At 39.3% G+C, this 13059-nt stretch overlaps 1 protein-coding gene across 3 annotated transcripts in view; it reads left to right on the plus strand.

Annotated features, from left to right (window-relative positions):
• The first annotated feature begins 2218 nt into the window (after positions 1-2218).
• Positions 2219-13059, plus strand: part of LOC145991014 (uncharacterized) — a 135592-nt gene continuing 124751 nt past the window's right edge. For all 3 annotated transcript variants that reach the window (XM_083126675.1, XM_083126677.1, XM_083126676.1), the window contains exon 1: positions 2219-3594. In XM_083126675.1, coding sequence (XP_082982801.1) covers positions 2431-3594 — 1164 coding nt within the window. In that variant the 5' untranslated portion in view covers positions 2219-2430. The remainder of the gene's footprint in view (positions 3595-13059) is intronic.

Consider the following 13059-nt stretch of genomic DNA (forward strand, 5'->3'; position numbering starts at 1 on the left):
TACAACACCTAAAAGCGTCTTACGCCCCGCCCCGCACATGGAAAATTCTGCATAAACATATGTGTACCGGGTTCTATTCCCGGTAAAGGCACATTGCATATTTATTCGGATCCTACTTTAACCTGTAGGTCCAGTACCGAATAGCCTATGTAATCAAATCACTGTTATGCTCACGGTTCAAGAAAAAATCTTCCCCGAGCCACCCCCAGACGTATCCACAAGAAGTCAAAATTAATTTCCTTCGTAACCTTAATTGCGAACTTGTTTGCCGAATGGGCAGAAACCGGAAAAAGGAGGAGAGGAATGCTGGAATGGTGTTGGCGGCGTCTCGCAACGTGGCAACGCCGAACGCTTCCCACCGGAGGCAGCGTGCTCCTCAAAGAAGCAGAGTCCACCATTGGCTTTCGGGTTCATTGAACCCAGCCTTTGGATTGGCTGCTTTGCATCAAACCCTCCGGCCGTTCCAAATTCTACATTGGCTCCGGAACAGGTCATGGAACAGTGGTGCTAGCTCCATCATCATAACGCTAAACCAAATAACCCCTAATTATAGCTTTGTATTTTGATTATTTAATGTCGTTCTTTTTATCTCTTTAGGTTAATCGTGACGCTGAGAATGAATGGGGACTTTATGAAATAAATGAACGAAAATGCACCTGCCTGGAGTCGAACTCGGACCCTTTGGATACGGGATCTTGAGTGTAATATTCGACGGTCGGAGACTGGGATAGCATTTCACTTTGCAGTAATAACATTAGTAACACGAAGGCCTTAGTTCGAATCTGGGAAATCATATATATGTTTTTGTCGATTTTTTCTTCCATATATTAAAACCAGTTCACGATTGCGATTAACCTAGAAAATATATTAGGACAACATAAAATTCAAATTCATAATACAAATATACAGTGTGGTATTCGAAAAATTAATTTCCAGTGGGGGAAATTCTGGAACCTATTCCTGAACATCAAAATAATTTCCCTCCCAGCAGCCAGACATTTGAAACCTTTCTTTCCCTTCAAATTCTACCCTGTAAATCTGTAAGTTTAAGACACAAAGAAAATATATTAAACAATAACATTTACTACTTTGGTATTAGATAGCTTTGGGAGCGAAATTAATCTTATGTACTTGTTAATTTAAAAAGTAAAAATTTGTTAGTTAATGCACTATTTAAAATCCTAAGGCTATATCTAAGTCTGTTAGATGTAAATGTGTCTGCACGTGTATTTATTTGTCAATTGGATAATTTCCATTATCTAGTGCTTCTAGCACTACGCTCTCTCGAAACTTAGCGTTAGAATAGGTGTAAGTTGTAGCACTAGATAACGAATAATGTCCAATTAACATTGAATGCAGACATAGTTTCATATTTAGGCATATTAGCAATAGTTTTAATCATACTAGGGGAAATCCATTCAAAACTGACACCTAGTGCATTAATCGCAGATAAAATCTGTTGGAAAAGTGATTTTTAAAATTATTTTTTATTTATACATGGTAAATGGAGGATATCTTCAATGGTGTAGTGATAATACTATCGGCTTATAATCAATGGATCCCTAGTTCGATCCCCACTTGAGAGAGACACGTTGCACAGTGGTTCGCGTCCCACTTTAAAGTATAGGCCCAGTCTTGATTGGTTTATCTGAACACAAAGTGTACTTAAACTTTGTCAAACTTTTGTTTATAGCAAAAGATTAGCACTTAGCTATAGGTACCTAAGTATTAGAATATTCTTATTGTTATATTCTGTGCGGTATTTGAAAAACTTCCAGGGGGAATTCCAGTTTGTTTGATTTGTTGTTTTAAGACTACTTTATGCACAGAAAGGCTAATCGGAACTGGACCTACAATTTAAAGTGGGATCCGAACCACTGTGCCACGTGCCTCCACCGTGCATCGAACCCGGTATCCCTTGATTACAAGGCGTGGGGGAATTCCAGTAACCTCTTTCGAAGCATGGGGTATTATACATGTGAAAAATTCCTCCAAGGGCTGTTAGCACCAGATGGTGGATATGCAGCATCTAAAGGGGGACATAATCCCCATTTCCCCTACAAGTATCCCTGGTTGGTTAATATTAAGTAATTGGTCTTATCAGAATCTCAAACTCTAACCAGCACCTTTCTTTCTCTCCAGGTTAGCAACACTGCCGTGGCGTGAACAGAGCGGAGAAGAGAAGACTTCTCTTTACTCGTCGCCAGTCGCGCATGTGTTGTGCCCGGTGATAGTCGTGTTTTCCGAGTGTCCCCTCCATCTGCAGCACGCTTCTGCCTCGTGGTAGTGACTTGAACGTGAGATTGTGTAGGGAGCCCAGCCGTGGACAGGAAGATGCGTGTTTTGGTGAACAGTCTCCGTGAAGTATCTGTGGTGCTTGACAAGTGAAGTGTTAGCCAGATCAGTTATTGAACCTAGAAAGTGTCCACTATGAATCGGCTAGAGAAGTACTATGACCCTCAGGTGAGGAACAATATACTGATGCTACCGCCGCCTCCGCTCATCGATTCGGCTTCTTCGCGCACCTCGACGTGGACTTACAAAACGACCGGGTTCTCCTTGCTAGATCGCGGCGAGAGGATCAAACCGGAGAGATCCAACAGGAGAAATGTCCAGAAGATGCAGTGGCGGAACTCAAGATGGGTCAAGAGCTTTCCCGACGGGGACTACGACTACAACGAGCTAGATTCTAGGATCAGCTCCATGACAATCGCCGACGTGAGCCCTAGATTTGCCGTTAGAAGGATCATCCTGCTCTATGAGAACTTCCAGTACAGAGAAGCTGCCAATTTCGTCAACCGTTTAAGCCACGGTACCTTCAAAGTCATCATCAACGACCTCCCCATCGACCTGTTCATCGAATCGATGCCGCACAGCCTGTCCATACTCGAAGCCCTGTACGCAAAAGTATTTCTCTCAGATGGACTCAACTTCAGCATCAAGACCCTGAGACCGGAAGGGGTTGTTATGCAGATGGTAAAGTTCTTCTCCACCCAAGACGAAGGCATCAACAGCAGCAAGTGGGAGCTGTGCGGACCGTTCATCTGCAGTTGCAAGAAGCTCCTGAAAGTAATAGTCCTGTCCGACCCGAAGATCAAGAAGATCTTGAATCAAAGGAGAAGGTCCCTGGACAAAGCCATCGAAGGCATGGGCCAGCATGGGCTCGTGGGAACCAGCGACGAGACATTGATGAATCTTCACGATGCCTTGAAGGTGGAGTTCCAAAAAGTCGTGGAGACGTACAAAGAAGCCTTGCAGAAGCTGGAGGAGCTATCTTTGGCCAACAAGACCACCGTAACAAGATCGATTTCTCACGGACCCGCACCTATCCAAGCCTCGCACCAGCGACAATTGTCCCTGCGACAGGAAGAGATCCAGGAAAGGCTAATCAAGAACAAAACACTGTTGAACGTCGTGGAGCCTTCCCTCGGGAGCAACTCCCTGGGTATCCTGTTGGGGATTCTGCAGAGGAGGATAGAATACGACAAGGATGTCCTTTTCCAGTTTAGCCAGCTGAGGAAGGAAGTAAAGAACGTGGATGCGAACAGCATCGTCGCACCTATCTTGATGCACTATTCACATGGCTGCGAAGCGGTGAGTACCCAACAATTTTTAATATTGCATGTCCGATTTATCTTTCCTTGCATTTAGCACTTAAGGTCATTTGGATGTTGGTTCTGTCGTTTAGAATAACTACATCAAAATTCCAAATTCTAAGAGGCAAATAAATTCGATTAGAAACCTTCCTAAAGCAGAAGAACCTTCGTGTTGATTGTAATAGTGAAATAGGCATATTTTTTGTCACACACATACACGTGTGTGCATGTGTGTAACACAAAGGCTATCATGAATGCTTTAAGAGAATTTCAATTTTAAAAAACTCCGAATATTACTTTGCTTTTCGAAATTAGAAGATTCATTACGGTACTAAGTTCGATTCCCGACGGGCCGAAATCTGAAACCTGCTTTAAACTGTAGATCAGTCACGAGCGATCCATCAGTGCATAAAAGGCACTTAACATTAATATACTGTGGAACATCGTTCCAGAAACAGACCCAACATTCCTTAAATATTTGTACAGTGGCGTCCCCAAGGAGGGTTTGTGGAAGTTATAACCTCCCCTTTGGGCCAGCATTCCTGTATTTGTGTACAGGTTCGAATTTGATGTTGGCGAGGGCCAAACCACAAGCTGTATGAAAACCATTAATTTATAAATAATGTTAAAAGGCTGCAAAAAATCTTGAAAAATTTCTGAATATAAACGTTACAAGTACGTTCTGCCGTACAAATTCTATTAAAATTCTCAGCTGCTGCGAGTAAAATCAATTATCAAAACGCACTGAAACGTAATGGGATAATTGCATCCATGCAAAAATGTTTTTCCTGCTTAGTATGCCACTCTGACTTCATATGAAAGTGAGTGAATGTTAAAGCAAATAGAATATACTTGCTAAATTAATGTCTCCAAGAGATTTTAGTGTTATTTGTAGACAACGTACAAAGCACTACGTCAACTGAAAGGTAATGTTTATGTGATGTACTTTTATGAACTATATATATATTGATTTCAAACACGGCGAATTCCTATTTGCAGTTATGAAAGTTTTCTCATTATAAATGGGGCCAATTAACGATTAACGTTACTATGCTTAGCATCTTGATTTTTCGCAAAAGAAATAACACAACAGTAATTATGGGAAAAGGTGATTATATGTGTATAATAAAGCATTCATTCTAATCCCATTTTCCATGCATGCAGAGTAACTCAATGACGAAACTTTTTATCACAACAGAGCTTTTATATGGAATTTTGCAAAATTTCACTGTTCATAATTTGTGAAAATATGATATTCGTGATATTCGTTGTTGCTACTATATATTTAATTTGTCGCCATCAGCATAAAAAATGTGTGTTGATGACCCGTTTATGTCCATAATTTTAGAATGGTAAGACGGACATTTGTGGAGAACTGCATTATTGCGGATTTGCAATCTAACGTTCCGAAGTATTTCATTCGCCCATGAAATGAAATTATTATTATTATTATGGAATAAAATTATGAATTGTCAATTATTAACTTGTGGAGCTACAATGACAAAGACTCGTGGGCAGTGTATTCTTCTGTTGCGTACGCAACTGTAATAGCGCGATTGCGATCGTACGCGTAAAACCAGCTAGAAATTCTTTGGTGATTTTCTCTTGTTGCAATCCAAAATATCTTAATCTTTTTTAATCTCTGTATTTCTCGTGTGAGTGTTTTTACGGAAAATAATTTTCTACAGGTATTCAGCAATGATACTTACTTAATTGTTTTTTAATTAATTTTGTAAGTTCACTTTATGTTCAGATAGACTAATTGGACATATAGTTTAAAGTGGGATCCAAACAATTGCACTGTGACCTCACCGGGAATCGAACCCAGAACTTTTAATCACAAAGCGATAGACGTATTTCTATTTGCGTGATAAGTATGGAATCAATCAATATTTCAATTTAACGGCATGATTTTTCAGTATAACCAATACCAGCATTGGTTAAATTGGATAAAACATGAAAAGTGAGACTGAACACATGCTACCAAACAGAACAAATTCAAACGTTTCCGCCATTGATCCTCATTGTAGTTGTTAACTGTACTCAACATTTACAGGATTTGTTTCATTGTCGCACCAAAAATTGGCAGCTTCGATTGTACATTTTGTTTCGTTGAATCTTTCAAACATTGTTTACCTGTTTTTTCACTACCTACAATTATCTTTAGAGACTCATTTGTGCTTTAGAGAATTATGGGAAAATATCTCTGGATATGTAGAGGATAATACATACATACATATATATATATATATATAATGATATAATGATAATAATAATAATAATAATAATAATAATAATGATACCTGTATTATATATATATATATATATATATATATATATATATATATATATATATATAATACAGGTATCATTATTATCATTGTTCTTAATATTGTGAATGTAATGTACAATTTATTTTTTATTTTTTTATCACATATGTGCAGCATGTACAAATCTTTTGTTCTTATATTGTACCATGAAAAAATGGGGGGTCAACGGATGAATAAAGATTATGATTATGATATGATTACTGGTTGATGGGTATGTAAATTTGATACTTGTTATTATTACAATTTCCATCCATCCATCTATTTGAATCGTTCACCATTCTTCTCCATCGCCGCGATTAACCTAGAGAGATACGTGAAATAACCTAAATAGAAAACAATACAATAGTAGATTTGATCTTGTGTAACGAATCTATTCTACATTTCCTATTCTTGTAAAGGAAGCAATTCTATATTCGGATAGAGAATTATTTCGAGATTCGGGTATCGAAATGGACCATATTGGCTTATGATTCTTATATTTGAGTTTTGAAATTTCTGCATTCGAATCTCACGGACTTATCTCATGCTAGCAGAACTACATCTGTTGTTCTTATCAACTTCGTCGTTATCTGAAGCACGTGGATGCAAGAAAACTCGAAAGCGTCTTTGTTCCTGCAATTCGCTGTGAAGCTCTAACGCTATTTAAAAGTCTGCCCTTTCCACAGCCTCGTGGGAAAAACGGAGCCTTCTTTCTTCCTTTCAACAATGACAGGTCCCTCGGCAGCTATGAGCTCTTGGCTATCCTCCATTGTTTAAAGTTCGGGCTCTCTTAACTTTTCACAAATGCCTTCTCTTTTTACGTAATTGCAAGATTTCTCCGCACGTTTCTTGTTTCTTTTAACCCATATTAGGTGACACGTCTGTTTACACACTGTATTACGGGAATGCAAAAACACGTGCCTAATTGTTACGTTATAATTGCCTCTTTTTGGTTACGTTAAGAGAAAACTGATTGGCTGGTTTCTAAGGTGGTCTTCAAGTCAGTAGGACACCTTTCTTCTTTTAACAATATTCCAACCTTTTTTTACATAGTCATCCCAAGATTTTATCCGGGTTTTTGCACATATCCTTGTACATAGGCAATCAGGAAATGCAGCAAAGTTAAATGGGTTGCAGGACGTTCAGGAGATTTCCTTAGATTTTAAGTACAGGTCTAGTCCAATTCAGTAGAAAGTCAAACACGTATTTCAATGAAGTATAATTTCATCAGAATAAGAGGGGGAGATGATATTATAATTAATAAGATTATATACATTACTATATCAACGGAAGTCGACCTTTCTTTACCAGCATATGCTAGGGTAGATGTGCAGAATTTTGTATACTTTGTTGAGGAAGCTTTTACAGAGTGCTTCTCCGCTTTTGTGGCGGAGAGGTTAGTCAAGGGTAGGGGTCTTCGAATCCATGGCAAGGCATGGAGGATTCATTGATTTTGTTCCTATTTCGTCAATTCGCCATTCATCCTCATCGTCACGTAGAAAATGACGTAAACTATTTAAAAATAGTATTCAGTCAGTATGTCCACATAAATAACTTAATATAATGACTACTTTCAACAGGCTTAATCAATTTTTCACAATGGAATTAATCTAATCTAATGTTTAATGCTAACACTTTCTGTAAGGTCGGCAATACTGTTCAGACGTTAGGCAAGAATTTGTTCTGGATGGCGACGTTACTGTGTCATAATTCAGTAAATTAAATATTTTAACACTTGAATGCACACAATGCGGCTGCAGATGATATTTAGTTTCACTTCTCTTCAGCATAATGAGGAACGCAGACAAAATATTATTTTGCAAACGTAATAATAGAAATACATGCAATTTCTATTTATCGTTCTTGTTTGTATTAAATATTAGTTTCTGTCTGAATAGAAATCCATAGTTCTATTATATTTCCATTTTGAATATTTCAAATCGTTTTTCTATCTCTTGTGTTAATCGAAACGATGAAGATGAATGATGAACTGATAAATGGGTGATGGAAGAAACACAGTGATGCATAAAGGCTTTACCAGGGTTCGAACTTGGAACTTCTGATTTCGTAGCGCGTTACGCTGACTACTGTCACACACACATACACACACACAACTCATGATTGTCATGTGTTTTCCCTCTACATTTAATTTTCCCAGCATTTTGTTATTAGTTACTAGAAGTTAAGTTTCCATTAAATAGAATTGCTGGTTACAAGCCGGCATTGTCAATATATACGTTAAATAAATGTAAATTCTAAGCTAATATAAACTACGCGTACTTTACACGTAGACGACGTGTCTAGATGAGGACTTAGAATCTACTGCACATCGTTATATTCCGTTCAATGCAGCAGACCCTGTGTATTGAACGTAATGTGGATTGTTGGGCGGCTCATCCTCTTGGAAGAACTTTACAAGGAACTCATAAGAAGAAAAAATGCCGAACATGGAGTTTTCGAATTAATGAACTCCGTGTAACAAGTCGTTGGGCATTCTATTCTTGTAAGTGTCGCATACATCCCGGAAAGAGAAATGTTTCTCAACAATATCTACGCTGGTATATCGCCAACAATGTCGTGTATGTTGTCAAATGCGCTCTCGTTCATTGTTTCTGTAGAACCGTAACGGCGAGACACAAACTGACACTGACTGGAAATCAACATGGCTGCAGTGTGGGAGAGTTGCAGCAAGACATGACAATGGTGCCAGATCAGCAGTTACAAGATGCCTAACGCGTTTCCTGTACATTACTTTCCTTCATAACCATTCTCTTTTCCACACATGCCAACATTCTTAGCTAATTAACGCGACTGAATCCGTCTTCTGCATCACTTTTAGTGGGTTTTCTAGAGAGTAACTCCGCTGTACAGTGGGATGCATAAGTATTACCAAGCAAATTGTCCATTACCAAATCACCATGTTTCTGTGTATTCTCTTTGTTTTATGTAATGAGGGTTTCGGTTTCCAGAATTGAAACAAGATGTATAAACTACACACTATTCCTTAATACCCGTAGGATACAAGAGAAAAACTAATGAAAATAGTTGTGGACAATTTTCCGAGCAATACTTACTCATCTACTGTACTACTAAACTAGTCAATTTGGAGCACACAGATGTTCAATAACAGAATTTCTGATTAAAAAGAAACATCATCTTGACAAGCTTGGATCTTCCTCCATTCGTCCGGCTTTCCTTTAGAAAGGAATATCGAATGGAGGAAAGATGACAACATATAGAAGTGATTGCTATGAAAGGGAGGTCCCCATATACAACTTCATTTTTTATCTTTTAGGCCAAGTTATAGCAGATGGTTAGTTACATATTTTAAATTTATTTTCCATATCCAAGCTCCCACGTAGCTCAATGGTTAGCTCTTTCGTCTTTGGTGCGAACGGTCCCGGGTTCAATCCCCAATGGGAACTCTAGAATTTCGCTAGTGGCGCAGCATCGTGAGGACAATTGAGGAGCACTTTGAAAGCAATGATAGCGAATTCCTGTCTCGAAACGCAGAAAACAGTGGCGATGGGACTCGATGCGCTGTCCAAGCGTCAGCAAATGAAGAACCATGTGACAGGCCCTGGCTTCTCAAAGATCTATTGAGTCACGGTAGTACCACAAATCTCTCTGTTTACAGGGTGGTGCAGAAGTAGGTTGACAGTTCAGATTTGACATATGCCAAGTAGGTTTAGCGTTGCCATTTATTACAGCAGTGACATTATGTAAATCCATTGGCGTAAAGTAAAGGGGGGATCGTGGGGGCCACTCAATGTAAAATACAAAAGAAAGACTGTCAACCTACTTTTGCACCACCCTATGCAACGTTGTATATGGTTTTGTGGCCCTTTTCAAAGCTTTTTCTTCCAATGGAGGCCCATTTGCAGACGAAGGCACTAAGCTGTAGTTTCTCTCCTCCAAGCCCACTTAAATCCGGAACAGACCCCACCCCGTATGATGAAATTCCACTTTCCAGGACTCGAACCTGAAACTTGACATTCCTTGCCATTGGTCCACTATCTCATGTCAATTTTTACTATGCTTTTTCCTGCATTTTCCCCCCTGTTCGCTTTGGTTCCTGGCGACCAGAACGCTTGAATATTTTGATCAACACTGAACGCGAAGCAATTTGAATAAAGAAGTTAGAAGAAAAAAGCAGTCACCAACACGCTTTTATGGCTGTGTCGTGAGCATTTTCTTCGCGCGAGGCCTTTTGAGGTAAAAAGGAACGAAACTTAGGTGGAAGACGGCAACTTAATGAGACAGCTTTTATCTTTGGAGTGCTCGCTGAAGTGGAAGCAGCTTAAAAATGACAACACAACATGTGTAAGATCGTGACGACGAAAATTGCAACGCGGAGTGAGATATCAAGGCCACGGTTGCGATTAGCACGGCGGGAGATCGCGGAAGGATATGTTTAAGGTTGCGCCAAGGCTGCGGGATAATGCAAATCGCTGCCGGTGCCGTTGCGTTACTAGGGAGGAAAAAATCGGTTTAGCAGGATCATGTATATTCATAGAGGTCGTTCACTCGATGTGTAACGTTAAGTATTTCCGCGCATGCGTGTGTGTGCGTCCTCCGCAAATGTAAACATGTAAGAGTGAGTATGCTCAGAATGCTCTTGTACAACTCTAATCTAGAACACGTGCGTTTTCGTTTCTTGATGCGAATGAAATGCCAACTCTCATAGTCTTCCCTGTGTAAATACAAAGAGTGATTAAATATCACGCTACCGTCTTATAATGTGAAAGTCATTAGAGAAAGCCACGGTGGTTTATTAAAAGAAAAAGAGCACCCTTATGGGTGGTCCTATTTGTCCACCTGTGTGCGTCGCCTCTCTCTCTTACTTCTCTTATGTAGCTTTTAGACTCAAGCGACACATGTCTCTTGGGAACGAACCAATCAACATCAACATATCACACCTGGGCGGCATGACAAGCCGTACGTTCGATTGGTGAAAACCTCAAGCGACACGCGACAGGTGTCGGTTATAGCTTCAAAGACAAAATTTCGCCATTAAAGCAGAAGGCAAAGCCACAAAATAGCAAATGTGACCGTGAAGGACAATGATCGATTACATGAGACATTCTGATGTTGTTAAATCTGAAATAATAAAATACAGTCAGTTTTAGAATGTAAAATATTACTTTATTGCGATAAAAATTATCTCGATTTATCCATGTGCCTGTATATGGAAGTCAAACAATCGAAATCGAACAATCGATATCTACGAATATTTTCGAAAACTTTCGATCTAGAATATGAAATTTGGTAAACTGAATTACTTTCGAAATACGAAATAAATGTGGTACACATACTCTTATGTCGTTCATTCAGTTTGATTGTGGTCAGTGTCATCATTGTATAATCACCGATCGTATTTACGAAGCTGCACTAAACGTGTACGTGTTGCTGTATCCGCAGGTCGCAGCCTTCTGATAAACAGTTGAACATGGTGCAAACCCCAGAGTAGTAATGAAAGGAAGGTCTTGTGGAAACAAACCTTGGGCGTCGACAGATCAAGAAGACGAATAGGATGTAAGAGATCTGAACCTGTGTGTATCCATCCATCTGTCTGTGGGAATCGAACATTAGAATCTTTGTAACTGATATATTTCGAACTTCGATATCTCATAAATGACTATAGCTATAAACATGCAATTTGCTGTACCGCGAGAGACAACTTCATTCGACAAAATATTGTAGCCTATATTTGGCCAATGCATTGGTCTGTTCGAGTTAGCAATAGAACCATTCGATACAAGGGTACTCGCAGAGGGGGACCAGGGGGCACTGCCCTTCCTGAGATATTTGGAAAGAGATCATATAATTTAAACGATGAAAGTGTAGCGTGAAAACATGGGCGAGGGGTACCGTGATAGACAACAGATTAAGTACCTATGCAAGTTATCCTAGTGCTGGGGGTGCTTTATGAGAATTTTCTTAACTGGGGGAAAGCATCACGGCACGTTTTCCCCACTTTAAGCACTGCTGCCTCTCTCCAAGAGAAAAAAATCCTTCGGGCGGTCTTGATTCAATACCTGTTAATTGCACAGAGACTATTGCAGACGCTGAGATGAAACTTCGTGGACCGCAAGATATTACCAAGTTCCACTATAATATTTTTAGAACCCATTGATCATTTCGCGGATATGCAGTAAACGCAGCTCCAACTGGTTTTAATTTGTAAAGTCTGGCTGTGCTATGGCACACAGAAATGTCTTAATCCTTCGGAAGTACCAAAGTGGACAACCAAAACAAATTTATTCAGAACGGGAACAAATATTCAAGCAAGTGAGAAATTCTTGATCCCACCAGATTCACAGATTCCACGTGCTACTTTCAAAATTACTTTTAATTCGCGTGCAAGATCTGGCCTCTTTAGCCTAACAGCTTATGCACACAGAAATTTCTTGCCATGGCTCGGATAAACAAGCCTAACCCGTGGAGCTAATGTAAACAGCAAGTCGGTCTTTCCATGCTAATTTACTTTGTCAACACGAGAGCACGGAACGAATACAGAAGACTCGGTTAACAGACAGGTCTAGCAACATAATTTAAATTTCACTCAACAATGAGGCGTCGTGAAAAAACACAGAAGGATATTAACTCCTTTCTTACAGTCCGAAAGTGGACTATCGGATAACGAACAACCCCAAAACTCATAAAGCCTGTAACCTAGAATGATTTCTTTGGCTACTGATCTTCTCAGTCGACTTACAAGTATTTTCCTTTACCTTTGGCCATTTATGGAGTGGAAATTAAAACGTTTGTACCGCTTTTTAAATATTCATTCCATAACTGTAGCTGTCCTTTTTCAATTACCAGTAAGTACTTTCCATTACTTCAGGAAACATATAGTACTTTCAAATTCAGAACTAAATCTAACCATAAGTGAAGAGTGCAATGACGCTTCACCAGACAAAGCGTACACGTGCGCACAACATAGTTGAGCATAGAATTTACGGTATAAAGTAGTCATTTCTTACTGCCATCAAACCACCGTAAAAACTATAGTGACCGTTTTCGAATGTTTAAAAATCTACTGCAGGGTGTAAACTATTGTGATAATGACAAACTGCATTGCACCCTGTCTTAGAGGCACAATGGCGAAAGAAAAAGTTTGCTTTAAGTTCACTTTATGCTCAGATAGGGTA

The sequence above is a fragment of the Lepisma saccharinum genome, chromosome 8, assembly GCF_977018435.1.
Source record: "Lepisma saccharinum chromosome 8, izLepSacc3.1, whole genome shotgun sequence".
Classification (NCBI taxonomy): Eukaryota; Metazoa; Arthropoda; class Insecta; order Zygentoma; family Lepismatidae; genus Lepisma; species Lepisma saccharinum.